Below are 26,569 nucleotides of genomic sequence, written 5' to 3' on the forward strand. Positions count from 1 at the left end.
AAAAAAAAAAAAAGAATTCTGTTTCTAGGATGGCCTGCATCATAAAATCAGAAAAGAGCCTTCCTAGGTGGTCGTCCAGATCATTTAATATAATTACAAAGCATCCTGGAAAAAGGCAAAAAGGTTTTTCAAATGAAACACCGATTTTAAGAGTGGTAAAAGATGAAAAGGCTATGTTCCATGTATTGTTTATTCAAACCTGTAATTTAAAAATATTTCTACCCCATACTTGCAATGTGTATGGGGAGAATCTTTTTGCCCATTTTTGTCCTGATGACAGTGAAATCTTTTGAAGATTTTTCTGTTGCAATGTGCTGGTTTTTATACATCTTTTGTAGAAAGAATGTCGATACTGTCTCACAATAAAACATTTTTTAAGGATGACTCAAAGCTTTTTAACAGCTGCCCAAATATTGAACTAGGGAGGTGACACTCAGCTCCCTATCACACTAATTAGTGCATCATCTTGAACCATTAATAAATGGATCCATTTCTTCTTAGAATGCAAAAAATATGTCTGATATTGATTTATAAAACCAAGACCTCCACTCATCAACAAATCATCAATGAAATATGTTTTTATTTATTCCCTGGGGCATCTCTTTTATTAGCTAACCTCGAAAAGGATTTTTTTTTTTTTGTAAGTAGACTATTTTAAATGTCTTCTTTTCAAGTTCACTTCCAGGAGTTAATGACTTTGTCGCTTTTTAAAATCAAGGGACCTAGCATCTTTACATTACACAAAGGAAGTGGCCCCTCATCATGTGTCAAACTATGTTTTATTATAGCTTAGAGCAGGCCAACATCTTAGAAAGGATCTGGTTCATGAAATGCCCAAGAAAAGTCATCAGAGGTAGGCTGTGGTACAGCTGGACACCTCAACTCTTTTTTTGAAATAAGCAAAGAACAAATTATTTTATTCTTTCCAACAAAAAGTGCACAGAGTAGCCTTTTTGGAGAAATGAACGTTACCTTCTGTCTGGTATATCACACCTCATTCTGTCCTTACTGTCGTCTGACTCTTCCATGTGCTCACTCCCACCCTGGAACATGAGTCAGCACAGAGTGTTGGGGAGAAGAGGGCCCCGCCAACTTCAGAGAGAGTAACAATGTTCTGGTCCTCGGAGAAGCAGTCAGCATTCTTGCTGAATGTTTTGGGCTTTGGGATTTCCTGTTTGGACTTTGGTACTTTTAGGGAAACATTGCCTCCTCCAGGCCAACTTCAGAGAGAGTAACAATGTTCTGGTCCTCGGAGAAGCAGTCAGCATTCTTGCTGAATGCTTTGGGCTTTGGGATTTCCTGTTTGGACTTTGGTACTTTTAGGGAAACATTGCCTCCTCCAGAAGGAGGTGTGCCACCTACCCCTCTCTTCCCTGCCTGCGACATACATCTTCTTGCTGGGAACCTCTGGGTTTCTTTGGCCCTCCTTGGCCCTACTCAGACAGAGGGTAACAAAGGTGAAGGAGGGAGCTGGCAGGAAAGCTTGTTTTTCGCTCGGTGGCCTGCTCTGACATCCATGCTTTCACAGGTTTTGCCTGTCTTGAACACACAGAGAAACAGTGCTAACATCTCTGGCCCTACTCAGACAGAGGGTAACAAAGGTGAAGGAGAGAGCTGGCAGGAAAGCTTGTTTTTCGCTCGGTGGCCTGCTCTTACATCCATGCTTTCACAGGTTTTGCCTGTCTTGAACACACAGAGAAACAGTGCTAACATCTCAAACAGCTGCCCCATGTGTGATTTAGTGAATCTTACAACATATATCAACATCATTTAAATGAATGGACTCAAACGTACAAGGACACAAAGCCCAAATGCTGTATAAATATGATAGATTTTCTGTTAGAACTTGAGCAAGGAAAATGAGAAGAGATTTGCACACATGCCCCCAAATCAAGTCCATTCTTCTCAGATTTGTGGCATTTTTCCATTTTATTCTGCTTTACCCAATACAAAATCCTACCTTGATCCTTTTTATTAATAAGGAAAAGCTTTCATGTCTGAGTGACAAACATGCCAGTGGTTATATGTACATAATCAAAGCCAAAGAAAATTAAACAGGATAACAAAAATTGGGGCTGATTGTAGGTCAACCAGTATTTCTGTCCCACCATTTATCTAACAAAGTTTGAGGCCTTCTTTAAGCTTTAGCAGAGAATATTCCTCAAAACTTGTGTTGCCTTGCTATTCTACCAAAACAGATAAAACCAAGTTTTTTTGAGGAGTAGGTGGGAGGGGTTATTTATAATCTGTCCATCTAAAACATTTAAATAATACAGTAAAATTCACTTTGTTTTACATCATGTAAGCAGCTAAGCAAATAAGTTTGTAGTGAAACTCCTGGATTGCAGATCAAGTTCCAGCATGTATTTACCATGTGATTAGGGAAAAATGATTTAACCTGTCTGAGGCTTACTTTTTTTGCTTTTTGGTTTTTTGGGGTTTTTTTAATCCCTATAATGGAGATATTAAGACTACCTACCTTAGAAGGCTGTGGGAAAGATAGAAGGATATGGAATGCATCTACAGCACTTTGCAACGTGCCTGTCACAATAACTGCTCACTGCCATTTTTAATTCCTACAATATAGAGTACAGTTGCAAGGCTTGAACATCATGTCCAGAAAGGTTCTAGTACAACACATCTCTGAGAGTGTTATATAAGTCACCCAAACCTAGAACAAAAGTGTCCTCAAAAAACTTTACAGTGGCACTCTCTAGTTCCTTTAGAAAGGGAAGAATATTGAACTTGCAGATGTATGATGTCTACAGATATTGGAGAAAAAGAGTGTTATGAAAGGAAAAACCCCAATGCAGTGAGCTATGGGGAAAAAAAGTTGGTCAAAAACCTAGAATTTTCTATTCCCTAAGTACTATTTGAAAGGCTAAGTGAGCTGGTCATGACCATCTCAAGAGTCAAAAGCCAGAATTAAACTAAATCTCTACAGGCAGTTAATGCATCTATTTAATTACTAAATGATTAAATTATTAACTAACATAGTCTCACAAGTATCCAGCTCTTTTATTTCCGAGTATAATATAGCAAAGCTCCTCATAGCCTGATTTAGCAACACAATTATAACACCCTATGAAATGAAATAGTATATTTATATTATTCAATGTTTAGGAAAAAATAAAAGCAAGCACTAGATTTTCCCATTAGCCTCTTTTCCTTGAATAAATGCCAAAAAGGTGTTGACTCTGTAGTCCTATGACATGTCCTGCAGCTCAGATTTAGAATTCTTTGATTCACTTTGGGCCAATTGTCCCATATTTGAATACGTAGAGCTAGAGGCCCAAATACCATTTAAAGTCCAAAACAATTCATCTCATGGTTTTGTGAACACAAAATTTTGGAATCACTTATTTTTAGAAAATGTGAAACTGTTGCTTTGGGTCTTTCTTTTTTGTGTAGGGTTTCTTTAGAAGAACCATTCAGAAAAATCTCCATCCATCCTATTCCTGTAAATATGAAGGAAAATGTGTCATAGACAAAGTTACACGAAATCAGTGCCAGGAGTGTCGCTTTAAGAAATGCATCTATGTTGGCATGGCAACAGATTGTAAGTAGATCTTTTTCATTTGCTTCATATTCAAGGAGTGTTGATTGGGGAAGGGTTTGGTTCAAGGAGATCAACCGGGCAGAAAAGAAAGCAGGAACCCACACGGACAGAGAGGAGACACCTTGCTCTCCCATACACCCCTCACTCCCCATATCCAGGCTTGCCCTGAAAAGGAGGTGGGAGCAATTGCTGGGTGGTTTTCATCCTGTCCCTCTCTTATCAACTCCTAACTCTCAAGTATCCAGATGATGAAGGAGGGAAGAGGTTAAATTATCCCTCTCACTCTGTTTGTAACAAAGGTTACTAATGAGATGTCTTGTCCTTTTACCTTGATGAGGTATCATTTGACACACAGTGTTCATATGGTGAGAGCCTCATGGACTAGTCCTAATATTTTTTAAAAGCAGAGACAGAAATTTATTTTATGGACATTTTTGGAGATGGGGCACTGGCAGAAAACATCGTGTTCAGAAATTTCTGAAGAATGTGAATTTGAGTGTTATTGAATGAGTCATCCTGCAGTTGCTTGTTTGTTATATTTTTAGCCATAAAGACATTTCAAGCTGAAGTCATTCTACCCAGTTTTCCAAGTGCCACAGCATATGGTGGTAAGATTAGCCTTTGGGGTCTCTTCTCCCCACACTGTGCGAGGGATTTACACCAGTCACTTTGATTAATCTAATCATAAGTTAAGAATCATGTCATTCAGAATCTGTGGCCTCCCTTTGCCAGGCATCAATGTTAATGATTTCTACTGGCATACATTTTTTGCACATCAGTGTGAGACTTCAACTGTTCGTTAAGAAGAAAAAAAAAGAAAGGAAAAGCAGAAAAAAGAAAATGCAATGAAGATTTTTCCTAATGAAAGGAAATAATCATGGTTTACATCTATGTGATAAATAGGATTCTCTCAGGGAAAAAAAAATCTGTGGAATGTCCTGATTTGCCCATTAAAGAAGACAGAATGAAGAATCTTAAAAAAGGAAGAGGTTGTGTTAGACTGGAAATCCAGGGTTAATCCCCACCTCTGGCTGAGTTTATTCTCCATGTTCATCCCTTAAAGACTTTTAGCCCTTGCCAATATGCCTGATAAGGATATGTGAATATGACTGACTTAGAGTCAAATGCTTAGATATGTCACTATAGTGAACAGTTAATATTGAATATCCACTTCATTGTTTTATTGAGAAATTTAAACCATGAGTGTTTATGAGGTTAAGAAACTCAATGTCAATCTAGACTGTGTGGAAATCAATTCTGAGTGCCCCCTACTTGCTTGTGAGGCATTATAAGAGCTCAGGGTTCATAATCAGAAAAACTTCTGTTCAAGTCCCAGATCTGCCACCTATTAGCTGTGTGACCTTCGGAATTAAGCCCTAGGTTTCCCTTCTGTGAAATCATTACCAACCTCTTAGGGTTGTTTTCAGGATTAAATTACATAATGCACGTCAAATGCAACAATCCCTGGCACACTGGAAGCATTTGGGAAATGGGGCTATGAGTATTATTACCCATTCCTCCTCTCCCTTTAGTAAGTGAACCAAAATGACTTAACAAAACATATTTTCCACATTTGTACGTGCTCACATGACTTTGACAATCCAGTCAAATCTAGACGATCTGAGGTTTAATATTCTGTTTGCGGATTAGCGGGGCACCTTGGTTCTCTTCCTCCTGCTATGTCTGTTTTTATTTTTCATTTTCTGCGAGGTCACCCCTTCATCAAGGAATGGCCCTGAAATACTATGACTCTGTAATGTAAAACCTGAGCCTTTCCATTGCACTGATAGTTGCTAAGAATCTAGTGAAATTGTTTTGTTTTGGAAATTAACCACAGAAGTATAGGTTTCTTATTACCTGCCCTTCTTATTTCCCTTCTGCACAAATGATAAAAGTCACGACTGCATTTACGGAGCACTTACAGTGCATTGTCTCATGGAATACCCTATGAAGTGGGTATTTTGGGCCCCATTTCATATGGAAAGAAATGAAAGCTCAGAGAGCCTAAGTAACTTGCCAGCAGTCACACAGCTAGGATGGATTCAAACCCAAGTCTTTCTAGATTCCAAAGCCTGGGCTCTTTATCCACCATTGAGGGTTATCCAAGTAGAAAGTAATGCCAAGTGCATACCTGAGAAGCCCAAGATAGGCCCAGCCACATTCCAATTAGCCTATAAGGGAGCCATGGAGAGTTGGGGCCCTTTTTTCTCTAAGGAAGGGATCATTTACCACTTCAAAATTTTTCTTTAACCTGAAGTTCTCCATACTGAGAGCCATTTAGGGGAGGAAGGAAGGACAGAAACTCTGAGAGTAAATTCAGATGATTGGCTAGAAGGATTTGTCTGTGATCCTGCAGGTAATATAGATTTTATTTCTCTCTGCTTTACTCTCTCTAGGGCCACCTTCTGCGGAGTTGGGGTGCCCAGTGTCCAATTCCCTTGGGGCTTTGTTTCTGAAAGCTGCCTGAGCACTGGGAGTTTGGCACCAGGGCTCATGTGGGACAATGGCTGGTCAATGGCAATTTGCTGCCGAGGGGAAAACATGTCCTAGTGAGGCCCAGCGCGCAGGACCGCTGAGCCATCTGCATGTCAGTAGGCCCCACCCCTGAGGCTGCAGGACGTGCCATTGCCATGTGTCTCAGGGTCTTTGTGTGTCTTATCTCTTCTTTCTCCCCTCCCAGTGGTGCTGGACGACAGCAAGAGGCTGGCCAAGAGGAAGCTGATAGAGGAGAATCGGGAGAAGAGGCGGCGCGAAGAGCTGCAGAAATCCATCGGGCACAAGCCGGAGCCCACGGACGAGGAGTGGGAGCTCATCAAAACTGTCACCGAAGCCCACGTTGCGACCAATGCTCAGGGCAGCCACTGGAAGCAGAAACGGAAATTCCTGGTAAGGCTTCCTTGCACAGCTCAATACAGGTATCAGCTACGTGCCAGGGCTTTCCTACCTCGACTCGTTTAGACCTCACAACCCTGGGAGGCTGGTGCTGTTGCCCCTGTTTTATTGATAGGAAACGGCAGCTCTGAGAGGTCAGGTAACTTGCAGAGCCAGGATTTGAACCCGAGGTCTGTGAAGCAGTTTCTTAGGCCACATTATCTCAGTTTGCTTCTGCTGTTAGTAAGGCCAGTCCTGGGCCAATGAATTAGTAAAATTCTTTACCTGCCAGTTTTCTCTTTTTATACCTGTTGCTTCCCTCAGATGCCTGTACGTGCATACTTAGTCCTCTAAACTTGCTCCAAAATATCCCTTTTCGAATAACTGCTGGAATGAAATGTCCCATACCTCAATTGTTATGTTAGTAGAAGTCAAAATTTTTAGCTTAAAACTGATGAGCTTGAGTCCAGCAAGACAGTGGGAAGGGGGGAAAGAAGATGGGAGAAGGGGAGAGTATAGAGAAAACAGATCTTCCCAGACCCCTGGAATATTGATGTCTGATGTTTTTATAAAGACTAACAGTTGTGAAACTCTTCCCCATCCACTTTTCATTGGAACCTCACAGTGCTTTGAGGTAGGCTGGAATTACTACCCCCATTTTACAGATGTATGAAACCAAGCCCAAGGCCTTAAGTGGCTTGCCCAGGATCACACTGCTTAAAAGTGGCTAAGCCAGGCCCAAAAGCCAACTCAGGTCTCTGGTTCCAAGTCCAGCCTCTCCACCCACCTCGTTAGATGCATTACCCACCGCGACTGGGGTTTGACCATCTCAGAGACTGAGCCTGCTCTTAGTTTATGACAGGAAACAGTTTATGAGTAGCTCCCTGAGCCCTGGCATCAGATATTCTGTGGGCATGTCTGTATCCCCAGGGTACATTAGAGCACCTCCCCCTCTGGACAAGAAGATATAGTGGTGTCATTAGCTCAACATCAACACTATAATGTGATGGTTTTTTGTCACTGTTGTTAAAACAGTATAACAAAAATCTTAAAGGAAATTTATTGGAAAGAAAAAGCTTCACCTGCCCTGAAACAATTACATTCCTCGTCTTAATGAAACAATCCCAGCACTTTGTTGATGGCTTCCACGAGCAGCAAAGTTAGCAAACACTCAGATGACCCTTACCATATGCCAGGTACTATTCTAAGTGCTTTCCATACATTAATTCCCTATACCAATGCTGTAGGTAAATGTAGTTAATATCTCCATTTTACAGAACGGAGAATTGAGGCAGAGAAATTAGAGAAACTTGCACAAGTTCCTACAACAAGTGAGCAGTGGTGACAGCTACAGCCAGCTCCAGCCTCTATGCTCCTACCCACTACCCTATGCAACCTTGGCACCTGCACAAACCCAAAAAGCCTCCAAAGACACAGCTCTTTGAAGGGGCAGCCTCTTAATGCCTTTATCTTCACTTCCACCCTGGTATGTTTGCCATGAAATTCTAAGACACAAATCTGAATCGATAGGCCAATTCTAACTCAATATATTTGGGGCATAGCAAGATAGAGTCCTGCCTAATGCAAGCCTAAATTTATCCTTTCCCCGAATATGTCAGCCATAAATAGACATTGTTGAACCACTTTCAGGCTTGTTCTGCCTTCTGATTTCAAGTAGTCATCAAGCTGAATTCCAAGTAAGGTAGAGGATTTAGAGCACATCCTGGACGTGGCATAGGGAACTTAACACTTTTCTTTACTCTCAAAAGAGAATAGTCTATCTCAACCAGTTTCAGTGGTCACTAGGGTGCTTCTTTCCAGACTCTAAAGATTCATTCTTTTATTTAAGAAACATTTATTGAGCAGCTACTGTGTGCCAGGAAGTGAATAAATCAGCCACATTCCAGTGGAGGGAAATAGACAATAAGGCTAAATAAACAAAAGAAATGCAGGTGGTGGTAAGTACAATGAAGGCAAAGAGAGCAATTGTTTTACCCACCAACGTCCCCTCCTCTGCGGAGCTGACATGAGATGTATGTTTTGTAGATCCTTGTTCTGTTCAAGAAATTGTCCCTCTGATCCAAATATAAATAACTGTTTCTCCAAGCCATTTTTTCTTAGAGGGGAATTGGGAGCTATCGGAACTACTCCACTGTCTCTACAGTGATCTCCATTTCTTTCAGCCCGTCCCCTTCTGTGCCTGGGACCACCCCATGTTCCATTCAGCATTGACACTTCAGTGCCTATCCCATGTGTGGCTGAAACTTGTGGTAGCCCTTCTCCAGCATGGCTGCCATCAAATTCTTTCTTCCCTGTATATACAGCCTATTCTCTCCCATGGAGAGGTGGAGTCTATTCCTCTCTCCCCTTGAATCTAGGCTGGTCTGTGATTCCTTTAAATAATGAATTTTGATGGAAAGTATTGCTTGAATGACTTCTGAGACTGGGTCACATAAGAAATCTTGCAACTCCCACTTGGTTCTCTTGGAGGGGGAAGCCACCTGTCCTCTCTGGGGGAAGCCAACTGTTAAATTTTGATGGAAAGTATTGCTTGAATGACTTCTGAGACTGGGTCACATAAGAAATCTTGCAGCTCCCACTTGGTTCTCTTGGAGGGGGAAGCCACCTGTCCTCTCTGGGGGAAGCCAACTGTTATGTAAAAACGTTCAACTACTCTGAGACCACCATACTGTGAGGAAGCCCAAGCTAGCCATGTGAAGAGGCCACATGGAAAGAGAATTCCCAACCAACCCAGGCACCAGAAATGTGAGTAAAGAAGCCTTCAGATGACACCAGCCTCTACTGCTGTTTGCAGGCATGTGTATAAGGAACCCCATGTGAAAACCTCCCAACCGTGCCCATCAATCCCCAGAACTCTGAGAGATAATTTTTTAAAATGTTGTCTTAAGCCACTATGTTCTGGGGTAGTTTGTTACACAGCAGTAGATAACCAGAGTCGAACTCAAACCCAGGCACCAGAAATGTGAGTAAAGAAGCCTTCAGATGACACCAGCCTCTACTGCTGTTTGCAGGCATATGTATAAGGAACCCCATGTGAAAACCTCCCAACCGTGCCCATCAATCCCCAGAACTCTGAGAGATAATTTTTTAAAATGTTGTTTTAAGCCACTATGTTCTGGGGTAGTTTGTTACACAGCAGTAGATAACCAGAGTCGAACTCAATAAATATTTGTTAAACTGAACATACAGTTCCACTGGCCCATCCTCAGAGACAGTACAGTTAAGCCCTGTGTCTCAGCCAGTTTCCATATTTACACATCCTCCTTGCAGAAAGGTGACTCTAATTGAGTATTTATTCTCAGGATGAAAATTTTACTCTTTTTGAGTACTGAATTATTCCTGTGAAGGTATTAAGAATCCTTAGTTAAAGACAACTTTGCTAAAGGGTATTCATGCTCTGAAAGGTAGCGTGTACTGAATGGGCTTTTACACATTAGGATTTGCGCCTCCTGTGTGGCTGATATCCCTTTTCTTGTGCTTCCAACACTGCTATGCATGTTATTTGTTTTTATGTGTTGATGTCCCACCATCTTGTTCTGAAAAAGAATTTGAGGAGGCCTATTATGGTAATAATAGTATAATAATATGTCATACAGGATTAAAAAATATAAGTTGTCATAAAAGGTAAAGTATTCATTTATCTAGAATGGATAAATAGCTTATTCCCCCCAAAACACTATTTCATCGTTTTTTACCCTGAGACTAAGACTCAAGTCAAAAATAGAGACTGGTGGTTTGACATAGGTTTTCAAATCTACGTTTGGGTCTAAGAAAATTAGAGTCTTTGGCAAATGAGGAAATTTTGCAAAAGCCTTGCAGATTTTCATCACAAATCTAAAGCCACTCTTTAAAACTACTTCCAAAAGCATTTAAATCATATAACTTTCTAATTTTCTCCAGTGCATTCAAATCCTTGAGGCTACAGAAATGCCCAGTCTCACCACTAACAATTTGTGGGTGAGGACAGTGATGATGGAAAGTAGGAGTGGGCAAGGAGGGCACAAGTAGCATGATGCCAAGCAAGGGAGACAGGTCTCCACTGAGGGCAGCGCTCCTGAACCTCCCTGGGCAGCAAGACATTGGGTTCGGCATAACGCCCTACCAGCAACAATCTTGTCTGTTGATACTGTGTTGTTATTGTCTGTAGACATTGTATCATTATTCTGCTATACATGCAAAGATGGATTTTCTACCCAAGTATAAAAGGTGACCTTTAGACTCAGGGTAGGCCTGCCCTACTTTTACCCTGGCAGGGCTACTGTACAGTTTCACACATCCTCAACTGGGGTAGCCTCAGAGAAGGGGCATAAGCAGAAGGGTCAGACAGGGTGGGTGATTTGGCCATGTGTGACCTGTGTGGACAGGTCACAGGAGAAGTGCAACCAAGTTAGGAAGACAGCTATCACCCCAAATGATTATAATCACATCAGAAGAAGGCAGGATAGTCTAGTAGTTATGTGAGTGGAGATTGGCACCATGCAGTCTGGGTCCAGAGCTTGCCTCTGTGGCTTTTTAATTGTGTGACTTTGGGCAAGCGATTTCACCTCTCTAAGGCTCAGTTGCCTTATATTCTTACCAAATGGCATAAAGTAATAGATATGAAGGATCTGACAGTGCTTGGCATGTCATTAATAGATGAGATCAGGTGTGTTCAGGGTGGTATGGCTGTAAACTGGCACATAGTTAACAACCACCTAAGTGGTTACTATGTGTATCATCCCTACCACTGCCACCCTCACCATCCTATCCCTGCTTGTCCCAGGAAAATGGCCGGCCTGTAGTCATGTTCCAAAGCCCAGGGACCAGGAATCTGTCTGCCCATTTCTTCCAGCCTAGCCTTGCAAGCTGTGAGAAGACACCCTAAGAACGAGCGGAGGAGGGAGGGTCCCGTGTGGCCCCACCCCGCTCTGCATGTGCCAAAGAGCTGCCTATTCAAGCCAAGATGTCTTTGGCTCTGAGCCAGCCACCTGGCAGAGGTCAACTGGCAGCATTTCCTACTCACCTTGGTCAATGCCGATGAAACCGCCAATGCAGAAAGCCAGTTAGAAGTGATGGGTATACCAGCCTCCCCTCGTGCTGAGTAGGGCTAATGCCACACCTGTGCACACACCTGAATCTCTGCTTTTGTCCCCCTCCCTAAACCCACTGTCCCAGAGGAGCATATTTTCTTCTACCCTGACATATATTTTCAACAGAAAAGCTTGTAAGGTTGTTACATTTGGGGGTTTCATTTTAATTAAAATTGCCATATTTTCTTGCATAACTTCCCTCCCTTTTTCAAATCTTTAGAGAGGTCATAGGTGGTCAGATACCCCACACACCCACAGACCGAATGGAAATTATTAACATCAATGTCAACCCACCAGCATTTCAAAGGACACTGGATACCTTATAAATACAATCAGATTAGATTGATCAACATTCAATGAGGAGATGTTTGGATTCAACCAGGCCGAAACCATGTTATTAAAATATTTTTATTTCTAAAAAAAGTTACTGTATGTATATACAGTATATGTAAATTTTACATATACATATCAACCATATATATTTATATAATTTTTATGTAAAACTCCCTACCTTTTTGAATGTGTGCCCACTTTCCCTTTAGCATAACAGGCTTGTAAAGTAGAAGTAAGTGAGATGAGCCTCATTTTCAGGGGTGAGAAGAGAAGAAATTATAAAGAGTAAGGACATCCGAAGGATGCGGGAAGGAGCAGTACCCAAAGGAGGAACTGATGTTCCTTGTGCCTTAGCTCAGTCTATGTGAGAAAGAGGGAGAGAGAAGGAATTTGCACATGTGATTATTCCGTCAATTTCATCTGCATCTGGAAAGCCAGCACAACAGTAGCCTTCCCTGGAGGAAGGAGCAGTACCCAAAGGAGGAACTGATGTCCCTTGTGCCTTAGCTCAGTCTATGTGAGAAAGAGGGAGAGAGAAGGAATTTGCACATGTGATTATTCCATCAATTTCATCTGCATCTGGAAAGCCAGCACAACAGTAGCCTTCCCTGGGCTTGCTGTGCCAACAGTTGCCCCAAAACATTGTCATTCATTATGAAAACACGACAGAAACGCTGCCACCAAAGCAAACAAAAAAAAAAGTAAAAAATAAACAGAACCTGCTGGATAATCCAAGAAAGATCAATGCTGCCAGAGTTTGTTATGTAACATGTTTAAAAATTCTCCCCTGAGGCAGTAACCACGACTCTTACCACCCCCTTGGAGGGCCTGAGCTGGTCCTGTTGACCCTAGTACCCTGGCAACAGGAGAGTAAAAGAATCTTCTTTTGCTTTTCCTCCTGCTGAAAGTTAGATGTGAGCAGTAATAGGGGTATGTGGGAAGAAATAGGGTAACCAGATTACTCTGATCCGGATGTGGTCACTGCTAGCCCAGTGGTTCTCAAAGTGTGGTACCAGGCCCAGCACCAGCATCACCTGGGAATTGGTTAGGAATGCAGATTCTCGGGCTCCACCTCTGACCTACTGAATCAGAAATTCTTGGGGCAGGGCCCAGAAACCAGGTGATTCTGATGCACGGTGAAGTTTGGGCCACTCTGTTGGGTCAAATCCTTGCCTAACTTTGCCGTTGGCAGTGTTCTCACTGCTCTGCAAGTGAGGGAGTCGGTCTTGCTGGACTCACTGGTACTGTCAGCTCCTCGTTCCCATCCCTCCTGCCCTCCCTCCTCCACCTCCCACCCCCTGGCTGCCTTGAAGAGACCAGGCCTTGTTCCTGTCCATTCACTGTGGCTCTGGGCTCCGTGGTCACATTCACATCTTCCTGGAAGACAGCTGGAGAGGCTGGCAAGGGGAGTGTTAAGAGGAGTGAAGATTCTGCTCCCTGGTGACAGAAAGTGTACAGACAGTAAAAGCCTCAAGTGGGGCCTCGAGTGGGGTGGGGAGATGTGGCGCCCCTGGGAAGACTGCAGTGTGGCAACAGGGCCCCAGCTCCCAGGCTGGCCTCAGTGGGTTTCACTGAACCTTCCTGAGCCGGGTTTGCTCATCTGCACATCAGGGCTGCCTGAGGACCACCTGAAATGGGGTAGCATGTGTGGCTTGTAGGCCACAAATAGATGGTGGCTGTTATTATCACAAAAACAAGAGGAGACAGTGGAGAGGACTGTTCCTGCCAGGAAGCACTGGGCGACAGCAGGGGATACTCTTAGGGAGGCCACATAATGAGGTCACTGAATGCGAGGCTAAGGAGCAAGATGGCTCCCTGGACGTGGGGAAGCCTAAGGTGCACACACGTCACCTGGGGGGTCTTGCTAAAATGCTGATTCTGTGAGGGAGGCCACATAATGAGGTCACTGAATGCGAGGCTAAGGAGCAAGATGGCTCCCTGGATGTGGGGAAGCCTAAGGTGCACACACGTCACCTGGGGGGTCTTGCTAAAATGCTGATTCTGTGCCATCAGCCATCAAGTCTGGAGAGGAGCCTGACAGTCTGCATTTCTAACAAGTCCCCAGGTGACACCCATGCTGCTGCACCTTCCTCTAAGCAGCAAAGCCACGTACTTGTTCTTGAGCAAGTACACGGCAGAGAAGCGCCCTGGGGATGCCAAATACTAGTCAATTCGCCAAGTTTGACCTAAGGTTTGCCAAGTTTGCACGCCTCCATTTCCTGCAGGAGAGCTCTCCCCCACACACACCCCCAGAAGGCCTCAGCTGAGACCACCTCAAAGGTGAGTCTGAAGGGCAGAGAGAAACTTCAAGCCCCAGCAGCTGCGTAAAAGCAAGAGTGAGCCCACTAGGCACTCTTTGCCAGGCCTCTCCCATCACAGCCCTCCATCACCGCCCATGCTGGGCACACCTGCCACACACAGACACACCCCAGAATAAGCAGCACTCCGAAAGTGCCAGAGCCCCCAGGATTTATGTCATCAGGCCTGAGTGTACACTCAGTGCATTCAGAAGCAAAACCCAAATGACTGTCCTTCCCTCGCTCCCTCTTTCACTCCCTCCTCCTCCTCTTCTCTTCTCTCTCTCTTTCTCTTTTTCTACAGCAATAAGCCTGTGAACATTATCACTAGAGGCTTATTAAAGCAACAGCCAAGACGTATATATTTTTGCTCAAAGAAATAAACTATGTGAAAACTGTACAGTTTGTTACTAAACAATGTGAAAACTGGAAACTGTACAGGATGTCAGTTCAGAAGAGATATTCTGCTGCATGAGACCTGTGATAAATAAAGCTCCTTTCAAGGTCTTCATTTAAATCTTTCTTGTTTCTCCTCCTTAGCCGGAAGATATTGGGCAAGCCCCAATAGTAAATGCCCCAGAAGGTGGAAAGGTCGACTTGGAAGCCTTCAGCCATTTCACAAAAATCATCACACCAGCAATTACCAGAGTGGTGGATTTTGCCAAAAAGTTGCCTATGTTTTGTGAGGTGAGAAAATCGTTTTTCCTCCTGCATTATTTTTCATTATCGTTTCATCAATTTCCAGAAATACTGGGGATTGCTTATAATTTAATATTAATTAGTAAGAACTTAGTCATATAAAAGCAATGTCAGCACAAAATGAAAATGCACTCTATTTCATTTGTATTTCCCCACCTTCTCTGTTCAGCTGTCATTCATTAGCTTGTCCACGTGAAGTGCATCAAGATCCTAGCCTATCCCCCTGACTCCAGGCCTAGCGAAATAATGATAGCAGGAGCTTCCATCCATTCAGCACCTACGATGTCCTAGTTACCATACTCAAGTTGTCCCACATTGAATCCAATCCTTCTAACAGATCTGCAGGGTAGCTTTTATTAGCCCCATCTTACAGATGGGGAAAATTAAGGTCAAAGAGATTAAATTCACTTATCCAACTGTGGTGCCATGGTTTGAACCTAGGTCTGTATTCTTCCCACTACATATCAGAGCAAGATGGCTATGTGGTCATTTCTTAATCTTTAAAAATAGTCAAATGGCCTTCACAGAGTAAGCTCTTAATATCTCCTTAATCTTCCCTCTTTTCCTTATGCTCACTCTTTCTTGCCCCATCTCTGGGGCACCAAAAGAGCTCACCCACCAGAGCTTATGTCCCTTTGGGACATTTCTTCCATACCTTTAGCAGTCCTGCCACGTGGTCGCTGAGAGCCTTGGCTGTGCAGTCAGCTGCATGGGGAAGAATCCTAAACAAGTTATTTAATGTCCTGAAACCTCAGTTACCTCATCTTTAAAATGGGAATCATAATAGTATCTACCTCTTAGAGCTGTTGGGAGGTTTAAATAGGAAAATATATGTAAAGCATTTGGACAATGCCTGGGTAGGTCATGATAAGTGTTCCATAAATTTTAGCTGCTAATACTGCTGTTATTTCATCTATTACATTTCCATCCTGCCTCTAACCTTCCTTTCTTGAATCCAGTGGGGTTGACTATGTTTTCTGGAGAACATTTCCCTGTGAAAAACTCCATAAGGTGCCAATCTATTGCTCTTCACACCTTCAAGGGAACCCAGAAAGATACCAAATAGAGACAGTCATGGTCACATACTGCTGCAAGTCTCTTATGTTAGCAACCTGAGTGTTAAGTGATTGATTCTAGTCTTACCTAGAAAAAGCTGAATTTCCTCACCTGGAGTCAATCCTTGCTACCTTAGCTCCCAGCTCATTTATGTCTTTGAGTTTGCAATAACAGGAGCCCTGCTAGAATCAGAGAGACCTCAGACATTGGTGGGTACACCAGTTGCCTATTTCTGAGCCTCCACAGAAGCCACACCCAGAAGGACAGGACAGTTGGCTTTGCACACAGGTATCTGACCCCCAGACCCAGCTTAGAGGGAAGCACACACCTGCCTTTTGCCCCCCAGCTTCACTGTAGTGGGGGCCAGGCATCTTAGTTCAGGCTGCTATAACAGAATACCACAGACCAGGAGGCTTACAAGCAACAGAAATTCATCTCTCACAGTTCTGGAGACTGGGAAGTCCAAGATCAACATGCCAGCCACTTTATTGTTGGTGAGGGCCCACTTCCTGGTTCATAGACCCGATCTTCTCCCGTTCTCACATGGTAGAAGGGACAAGGGGGCTCTCTGAGGCCTCTTTCATAAGAGCAATTCATCAGTTTTGGGAGAGCCCCACGCTCATGACCTCATCACCTCCCAAAGTCCCTGCCTCCAGTACCATCACACTAAGGATTAGGTTGCAGCATATGAATTTTAGAGGAACACAAATATTCAGTCTATACTCCGGGGTGCCTGATGTGCTAGTACCCATAGCCCTGCAGGGGGAACGACTCAGTGCCTGGGGAAGGAATTTTGACTCATATCTGCATTTGGCATGGAGCTTCCCATGCCTTTGACATCTTTTTTAAAAATTAACATTTATTAACGTATTGGAAGATATCACAAAAACAATGCATATTCATTGAAGATTTATGCAGCATAATAGATGTAACGCTTCATGGTAACACTACCACGAGATAACACCACTAACATTTCGGAGACTGTTTTAGCCCTTTTTCAAATATTTCTGTGTAGACACACACATACACACACATGTACATATATATGAAATAGAAAAATATATATCAATATAACTTATACCATAATGTACTTTCTATTTATGAAACTTCTTTTTGTAACTTTTTAGTAAAGAGTAAAGCACACATATCGTAAGGGTGCAACTCAATAGATTTTCACAAACTGAACCCACCCACATAATCAGCACCAAGATAAAGAAGCAGAATGTCACCAGCACCCATCCCCATTCCTAAGGTTTTACCCTCAACAGTAGGACATATTATTTACATATTCTTTCACAAAGTGATTTTTAATGACTATATAGTATTTCAAAGAATAGATCTGCCATAATTTATCTGTCTTTACTGTATCTGTAGTTCATTTTCACTTTTTTCATTAAAAATTCTGGCAACTATGCCCTGCCCCCATCACTGACTATTTTCTAAGGTAAATCCTAGGCATGGAATTTAAGGACCAAGATATATAACTTCTAAAGCTTTCAATTTGCCTTGTCAAATCGCCCTCAAGAGAGAAAGTGTGTACACTCTCACATCTGTGCCTTTACCTCTCACTCCTGCCAACTCTAGCTGTCATACTTCCTTTTTGGTAATTGGGCTGGTTGGTTTTGTTTTCCTGGACTTTTCTGGGTCCTCACTCTGGCTGTGTCCCTCGGCCCCCAGTCCTCGGTGGCTGCAGAGGAATTCTATTGCGTTGGCTACCCTTACAGCTCAAGTCAGTCTGCCCATCACATGGCACCCTTTGAATGCCCACCAAGAATGTTTCTTTAAAAATGTAAAACTCATGTAAACCAACCACTGAAGAGGTATTTCAGTTAAAGAAAGAAAAAAAAGAAGCCATCTCTACGGTGCATGTACGTCCGTGACAAGGGTGAGCAATCAACGTGGAACTTTTCAATCATGCGTGTGGCAAGCATATCTCTTCAAGTTTCCCTTAGAGGTTTAAGCCTGTTTTATTGTCATGATTCCATCTCTCTTTCAACCTGATATTTTGTAGAGTCCAAATTATTAAATGCAGGGGAGGGCAGGAACACTTTTACAGCAGAGATGCATGGGTTTCCAGTGTTGTGGCCTCCTGGGGACCTTTTAGGCTTCTACATACTCTTTGAGACTCAAGAGAGAGTAATGAACTGTGTAGGCCCTTGAGCTACCAGTAGAGTGGGTTGGAGATCCCAGGTGGTCTTGAGAGCCAGGGATCTCTTGCCAGTGGCAGTTTGATGCATCTGCCATTCAAATTGTGTTTGTGGTCATTGTTCTGCTCAGATCCATGCTTATCTGCCAAACAAGGTTGGTATGACACCTCGGCTTTGCAAAATCTAAAATCATTGCTGACAGAGCTGCCAAAACAATACATAAGTATGACCCCAAGATGACAGGGCACTGTCATCTTTCCTATTCAACCTGAGTGATGCTCCCCTGAGGAGATGGGAAGACTCTGTGGGAGCATCTCTGTGCCTCTGCCTGTCAGTCCCTTGTTGGAGCGTTCTTACAATGAAAGCATTTTAGCAGGTGTCTAAGAGATTATTTGCCCACATGTTGAAACAAATCTCACCAGGATCCTACAAATCTCTCTTAAAGGAAAAAGTATCTGGCCCAGTTTCCAAACCCTTGGTGATCCTTTGCAAATACTTACTCACCCTTTATTTAAATTTGAACTAACCATCATCAGTTAGCAGGTTTTAAAAAGAAAACTTCTGCTTCATCTATAATCAGACTTGGCTTCAAAGGTGGGATCTGCCCAAGTTTGCATACTTTGTGATAGATAAAAAGAAATAAATGGTTTGATCTGATTTGTCGTTTCTCTTTGCTGTTCTCTACCAGTGGTTCTCAAGAGTCAGGTCCACGAACCAGCAGCATGAGTATTGCCTGGGAACTTGGGAGAAATGCAGAAACTCGGGGGGTGAGGCCAGCCCTCTGTTTTTAACAAGCCTTCAGGTGATCCCGATAGGGCTGAAATGTGGACCTACTGCCCTAGTCATTAAGGCCAGCCTCTGCCTGCTCTAGCCAGTTCTCCATCTTACCTGTAGAGGATCTATCCAAGCTGGAGTTTCCTATTTCCTACCACCCTCTTGGACTACAAATCCAAGAATGAGGAGTACAAATCAGAACCTAAACCAAAGCAAACCACAATGATTATTTTTTCAAATGGGTGGAAGAGGAGAATTTGTATGTATGTATTCCAGAACTAAATATGCAATGACTTTTATTCTGTGGAAAAAGCTAAGCAGTTTGAAATTACATGGCAAGGTGACTAGGCTCAGCTAGTGACAAACATGAAATATCGAGTATTTTAAATGTAATTCAAGAGTATTACTTTCACTTTCATATAAAAAATTAAATTGGACTGGTCAAATGTTGCCAAGACTATTTCCCCAAAAGAATTTATAGTTTACCCCATAAATATGTAGAATCAATAAGTTTAAATAAATTTTTTTTTAATTTTTAAAAATTTTTTTAAATTTAGAAATTTTCTTTAATTTTTAAAAATTTTTCTAAATTTAAAAATTTTTTTAAATTTAAAAATTTTAAAACCCAATTTTAAAAAAAGAATGTGCAACAACTTTAATGAAGAGATGGGTATTATGTGTAATTTACATATTCATTGTTTATGGAAACTTAGTCACTTCCATGGTACTTCCAAAGAGCATGCTCTCTTCTTCTCTTAACATTGGATTCTGACAGATGTGGTTTCAAATCCTAGCCTCACCCACAAACATTCATGTGATCCCCTAGCATGTGACTCACCTCTCAGTGCCTGGGTTTCCACATCTGTAAATAAAATTGGAATTAGAATATTTACCTCACGCTATTACTGGGAAGATTAAATAAGGTGATGCATGTAAATCTCGGCATAATGCCCAATTCATCAAAAACACCCATTAACTAATAGCCTTTCAAACTAGTTTGATAATGGCATTTAATTAAACATCATACCCTCCAGAAAATAAAATTCTTTTATTATTTTTCTTAGTAAAGATCTTTTTTAAGTTTATTATTGATGTTATCACATTATCACAAATCCTAATTAACACAGTAACCAAATGAGCTTAAAATAATGAGATGGCAACATTGGCAGAAAGAGCCAGTGTTGAGTAATTCTGGTGTCTGAGGTACTGAGAACATTATACCCTTAGGAGCTTGGATGTCTGAATTTTGGTCTCACCCCTGCTCTTAACTCACTGGGTGACCTTGGGCAAAGTTTTTATATCTCTGGACCTCATCTGTCAACAACCTTCTAGTTCTGCCTTTTAAGAGACTCAAAGAGCAAACGTGCTTCAGAAACAAAGAGAAACACAGTTCCTAGCTCAACAGTAGAGTCAGCTGCTAACTATTAGAGCTACAAGACAAAAATATTGGTTGATTTAACATAAACCCTGTGTTCAAGCAGTTATCAGCTGGGGCTGTAGTACAAACCCCCAGACCAAGGGGTTATGAGCACGGTTTCACACGTGACTGTAATACCAGTTGGAGAGATATATTTGTCATTAAAAGAATTGCAAACTATGAGATAAAAGTTGGCAAAGACTACAACCAACTTGGGGTATGAAAAAATGGTTGTGAAAGTGCAGCCAAGTAGGGAAGGAATAAACATGGGCCCAAATAACGCAGGACTCGTGTTGATCACTGTAGGTTGATTCTTGTAAGGTTCTGTACATTGTTCCTGACTGGCATCTGTCCACTAGTTCTTTGCTGATGTGGGCTGGTTCTTTTCAGCTGCCATGTGAAGACCAGATAATCCTCCTCAAAGGCTGCTGCATGGAGATCATGTCCCTTCGTGCTGCTGTGCGCTATGACCCAGAAAGTGAGACTTTAACCTTGAATGGGGAAATGGCAGTGACACGGGGCCAGCTGAAAAACGGGGGTCTTGGGGTGGTGTCGGATGCCATCTTTGACCTGGGCATGTCTCTGTCTTCTTTCAACCTGGACGACACGGAAGTAGCCCTCCTTCAGGCCGTCCTGCTGATGTCTTCAGGTGAGTGTGCCTGGGCTCGTTACTGGGCATCAGAAGAGCTGTTGTTGCTTGTCTGGTGCTCACAGCTTCAGGATCATAGCTCACTCTCCCTCAGTGAGAAATTGGGGGTTTGCCAATGGACTGGGAACTGAAGGAGGGTGTCAGATGTCTGATGTGTTTTGCAGTCTCCCAGGATAATGGGAAAAAACCAAAGGAGCCATCTTAAAAAATTCTGTGAAATGATTCAGCAGACACTACCCAGCCTGCTTCGTATTATTTGGTCAACCCTGCCTCCTTCTGGGTTTAGGTATACAAGATAAGGATGTGTGGACATCATGTGTAAAAGCTAGAATTTGTCTGTGGTTCAGCTACAACTTGTTTCAGTTATCTGTTGCTATAAAGGACACCAACCCAAAACGTAGTGGCTTAAACATCTAAAATGGCTAGAGCTGAGGCTGAGACCTCAAACACAGCTTCAGGCCTCCCTCCACGTGGCCTGTCCTCTTCCAGGATAGTTAGATTTCTTACAAAGCAGTTGGATTCCAAGAGAGAGAGTGCCAAGCACACGGAAGTAGAAGTTGCAGACTCCTAAGTCTCAAGTCTCAAGGCATCACTTCAGCCACATCTTATTGGTCCAAACAAGTCCTAGTGCCAGCACAGATTCAACAGCCCACCTCTAGATGACAAAATGTAGCAAAGAATTTGCAGCCATCTTTAACCCACCATAGCTCACTGTCAAAACTTCTAACTCCCATCAGGGCAGGGTAGATAATAAAGCTGACACTTTTTCTTCAGGGATCATGTCATAAATAAGAAATACAAAATACATCACACTCTTTAAGGGAAGCTAGTCTTTAAATAGAAGGTGGTTTCAGAGTCATCCTCCACGTTTTCAGAGCACCCTACATTTAGCACTTCTTCAGCACCTGTCACCTGCACTGTATCTGCTAAACGTGTCCATCTCCTTCCTAACCATTTATTTTTTGAGGTCATAGATGTGTCTAGCTGTAAACTTAGCATCTAGGCCACTGTTTAGTAGAATTCAAGAAATATTTATTGAATAAATGGCTGCATACATGGGTAAAATATCAGTCACAAGTACATTAGGAATCCTTTGTACAGTTGATGCTTTTTATTTAACTCAGTAGAATTCTTTTTTTTAAAGCTGATCTAGAATTTATTTGCTACAAGCAATTTAGATATGACAGAGTTTTAATTCAAAAATCTGACTTTTAATTTTAATTTTCTTTTATTTTGAAAATTTTGAATATAAGTAGATAGAACAGCAGAAGGAACCCTCTTATACACTGCAGGAGAAGACTCTAGAGTGGCCCCCATGTCCCCTTTTCTGGTGTTCACACCTTGTATAATCTCCTCCCCTTCAGTGTGTGAAGAACCTGTGACTTGCTTCTAACCAATAGAACATGGTAAATTAGATGTCACCCACATGTTATGTAATGTAAGACTCCCTCTTGAGACTCCCTCTTGACTGGCTTCATGAGATCAGTGGCCATGCTGGGGAAGTTCCCATGACAGGGCACTGCAGATGGCTTCTAGAGCTGAGGTAGTCTCCAGTTGATAGCCAGAAAGAAACCGGGGCCCTCGGTCCTTCACTGGAATTTTTCTCAAAGAAATAAAATTTGTAGCTTACCTAAGAACTCCCTATATGACCTTGGGTGACCCCCTGGCCTCTCTAGGCTTCAAAGACCTTTAAAATAAAGAAATTGAACTGTATAAGTGGGAATTATATTTCTGGAGAGACTCAAAGTAATTTTTTAGTTGAGATTTTAATGGTACAAAGATAGTTTTAAACGATGTTGAATCACATAGTGAGAAAGCTATTTCCTTTACAATTTTCTTTCTGATTATATCTCCTTCTAAATAAGGCAAGGAAAGAGATTCAGTGTGGTGCTAGTCTGTCTTTAACACCTCTCAAACACTTGCTAACCTTCCTTTTCAAGAAAGAGAAAGCAATCTCCAGCACAAAATCTTCAGCAAGACCCTTTAGTTAAAATTTTAAAAAGGTTTTTGCCATGCATCCATGTTCGTAGTTGTCTTCTACTTATGGCAAATGGATTTTGATTCCTGAAAAATATGACATTTCCTCTGTAATGAGTCAATTCAATGGATCATTAAGAAAATAATTTAATTTAGGTAGGTAAAGGGAAAAGACGCAGATGGCAAAAAAAAAAAAATGTGAATGTGCTACCAGACACTATCAAACACCTAACTGAATAATTCTTCCCAATTCTCCGATTTGATGAGGCTGTCACTGCCTGGAAGACATGTGATATACTAATAACGTTTTTAAAATCTTCTCCACCCTAGGGATGTGGGCACTTTTCATTAATACTGTCAGGACCAGAAAAATATTACAAGACATTGTACATTTTCACGTGATACCTGCATATCGGAGCCCCAAGGCTCCACTTCTCCTCAACCTTGTCTTCTAAGCCCCATGTTTTGCTGGCCTTTCAGTTACACATTATCTTAGACTTTTTCTACAAAGCCTTTTCCAAGAGCTACTACTGCCAAGATCCTTGGTCCCACAGTGATAAGCAGAGAGTGAAAATAGAAGGGATCCGAAAGACATTTCTTTAAGAACTTTTGTCTTAGGAGTTAAAAACAGTCATTGGTCTTTAAACTGTTTCTCTCTTCATAAACCTGTTTAGTATAATTCAAGCATCATCAGAATGCCAGTTCATTATCTCTATAATTTATATGACCTTCTTATCTTTATCTCATAAAAGAACACAGTTTTGATGCCACAAAACTCGGGCTATTTTCCCTCTTTGAAGGCATACATCTAAAGCAATATGTTGATTTTCTATGCGAACCAAAAGTTACAGGATTCTGTGGAGAATTGTCCTTGTACACTCAAAGAAAGAGAAAAGATAAGGAAAGGGGGAAGGAAGGGAGTGAGCAGACCCACAGGGCAGCATTGTCAAGTATGAAGGAAAACACAAAAACACACGAGGTGCCATTTGAACCAAACAGGGGATTCCAAAAGCCCATCCAGTTTTAGATTCAGAAGGGTGGATTGAGACCCAGCCCTGATCCTTCCTTTCAGATGAAGCAGAACCCTATTTAGATTCTTACTAATCCACACCCTTCAATAACTAGACTCTGGAAGTGCGAATTCATTCCATCGGGGCTACAAAGAACAAACTCAAGAGAACTGAGCGGGGCAGGGGAAGTTGGACTTACTGCAGCTATTGGAGGAATCCATCCATGTTTATAAATTGTTTTGTTACCCAGTGTTGGAGCCTGGATAACTCCCCAGTCATTCAGCCTTCTGGTGTCACCCCTTTATTTAACACTTTTTTGAAACTGGCTTGAGTCTCCTCCCACGTACTGTGGGAGGACCAGTGGGAGAGAAAGGGAGTGAACGGACCTACAGAGCAGCATTGTCGAATAGGAAGGAAAACACAAAATGAAACACACAAGTTGCCATTCCTCCCCCAAGTGCAGTGGGGGGACAAGACTTGGGAAGATCTGCCGGGCTTTACATGGGCACGGTCTTCTCTTGCTCCTCTTCCCACCGTGCTGCTCTCTTCTCTGCACAGGATGATTCTAGCATGGCTTCCGTCCCCTTTCCATTTCATTTTAATTCCCCAAATTGCCACCAATGCAAGGCTGCTCCAGATAGCAATCTTACTCAAGGTATAAGGGAAGGGCAGGAGTAGATCACTGCAGCCTTGTGCTGGTGTGATTTGCACGTTGTACTTCTTTGTCGCAAGGAAATTTCTTACCGTACGACACTCCTCCCACCATGTCCCCAATCTCTTCTCAGATCTCCCTCTTCTCTGCGTGTCTATGCTTGGCCTTCCCCTCTCTCCCAGGCAGCCAGTGGAAACAAAATCTTTCCCCTCATTATGCAGAATATTTCAGCTATGTTAGGCTTCTCCTTTTGTGCCCTAGGAGGGAGGCATCTCCTTTCACACCCAAGGAGGGGATTTGTCTAACCAGAGACATTGATCTGAACACAGCATCAACTCCCCACACATGCATTATGCCCACTCCCCTGGTACCTCGGCCCCTGTTGCCCCAGGGTTCATGCTGCAGCCACACTCATTCCGAAGAGTTGAAAGTCCCCAGATCTGCCCACCTCCCNGCACGGTCTTCTCTTGCTCCTCTTCCCACCGTGCTGCTCTCTTCTCTGCACAGGATGATTCTAGCATGGCTTCCGTCCCCTTTCCATTTCATTTTAATTCCCCAAATTGCCACCAATGCAAGGCTGCTCCAGATAGCAATCTTACTCAAGGTATAAGGGAAGGGCAGGAGTAGATCACTGCAGCCTTGTGCTGGTGTGATTTGCACGTTGTACTTCTTTGTCGCAAGGAAATTTCTTACCGTACGACACTCCTCCCACCATGTCCCCAATCTCTTCTCAGATCTCCCTCTTCTCTGCGTGTCTATGCTTGGCCTTCCCCTCTCTCCCAGGCAGCCAGTGGAAACAAAATCTTTCCCCTCATTATGCAGAATATTTCAGCTATGTTAGGCTTCTCCTTTTGTGCCCTAGGAGGGAGGCATCTCCTTTCACACCCAAGGAGGAGATTTGTCTAACCAGAGACATTGATCTGAACACAGCATCAACTCCCCACACATGCATTATGCCCACTCCCCTGGTACCTCGGCCCCTGGTGCCCCAGACTATGTTAGGCTTCTCCTTTTGTGCCCTAGGAGGGAGGCATCTCCTTTCACACCCAAGGAGGGGATTTGTCTAACCAGAGACATTGATCTGAACACAGCATCAACTCCCCACACATGCATTATGCCCACTCCCCTGGTACCTCGGCCCCTGTTGCCCCAGGGTTCATGCTGCAGCCACACTCATTCCGAAGAGTTGAAAGTCCCCAGATCTGCCCACCTCCCACTAAAGGACCTAAACTGGATGAGGCAAGCCTTTTCCTTTCCACCTGAATTAATACCCATCTCTTTTCTTCCCCTCAGATCGCCCAGGGCTTGCCTGTGTTGAGAGAATAGAAAAATACCAAGATAGTTTCCTGCTGGCCTTTGAACACTATATCAATTACCGAAAACACCATGTGACACACTTTTGGCCAAAACTCCTGATGAAGGTGACAGACCTGCGGATGATTGGAGCCTGCCACGCCAGCCGCTTCCTGCACATGAAGGTGGAATGCCCCACGGAACTCTTCCCCCCTTTGTTCTTGGAAGTGTTCGAGGATTAGACCGACTGGATTCGTTCTCATAATTCCTACAGCACTACTGGCAGTCATTTCATTCCATTGCCCAGCTCTTTTTTGTTTGTTCCTTTGTTTCTTTGTGTTGGAAGGGATTACTTGGGGGTAAAGGGGGTAGTCCTTGGAATAGACATGGATGAAATCACCCCTTGAATGCGGGTACTCGTAACTCTTGCATTTCATTCCCCAGTCCTTCGATGTGAATGCTTTGGAGGCTTTACGGTTGTGGGGGTGGGGTGGGGGGCAGTCATTCACTCACCAGCACCAAGTCATCACCAGCCCCCACCTGGCCCTGGTCAGAGACTCAGGCAAGCAAAATGGCACTGCAGAAGACTAAAGAAGCCTTAAAACCAAGATGATAAGGTAATTTTGATCCTCATTTCTACAGGGCTCAAGATAGCAGAGCACAGACCACCTGTGGTTAGATGTGGCTTTCAGCTTTTTAGGGAAAGTCTTCAAACAAATTTTCATCTATTCAAAAGCATGCTGTT

At 42.8% G+C, this 26,569-nt stretch overlaps 1 protein-coding gene across 1 annotated transcript in view; it reads left to right on the forward strand.

Annotated features, from left to right (window-relative positions):
- THRB (thyroid hormone receptor, beta) overlaps positions 1-26,247 on the forward strand; it is a 43,010-nt gene extending 16,763 nt beyond the window's left edge. The window contains exons 4-8 of the mRNA XM_008591852.1: positions 3,412-3,559; positions 6,240-6,445; positions 14,691-14,837; positions 20,634-20,892; positions 25,825-26,247. Of these exons, the coding sequence (XP_008590074.1) occupies positions 3,412-3,559; positions 6,240-6,445; positions 14,691-14,837; positions 20,634-20,892; positions 25,825-26,066 (1,002 nt within the window). The 3' untranslated portion in view covers positions 26,067-26,247. The remainder of the gene's footprint in view (positions 1-3,411; positions 3,560-6,239; positions 6,446-14,690; positions 14,838-20,633; positions 20,893-25,824) is intronic.
- The last annotated feature ends 322 nt before the right edge of the window (positions 26,248-26,569 follow it).

The sequence above is a fragment of the Galeopterus variegatus genome, unplaced genomic scaffold, assembly GCF_000696425.1.
Source record: "Galeopterus variegatus unplaced genomic scaffold, G_variegatus-3.0.2 Scaffold7344, whole genome shotgun sequence".
Taxonomy (NCBI): Eukaryota; Metazoa; Chordata; class Mammalia; order Dermoptera; family Cynocephalidae; genus Galeopterus; species Galeopterus variegatus.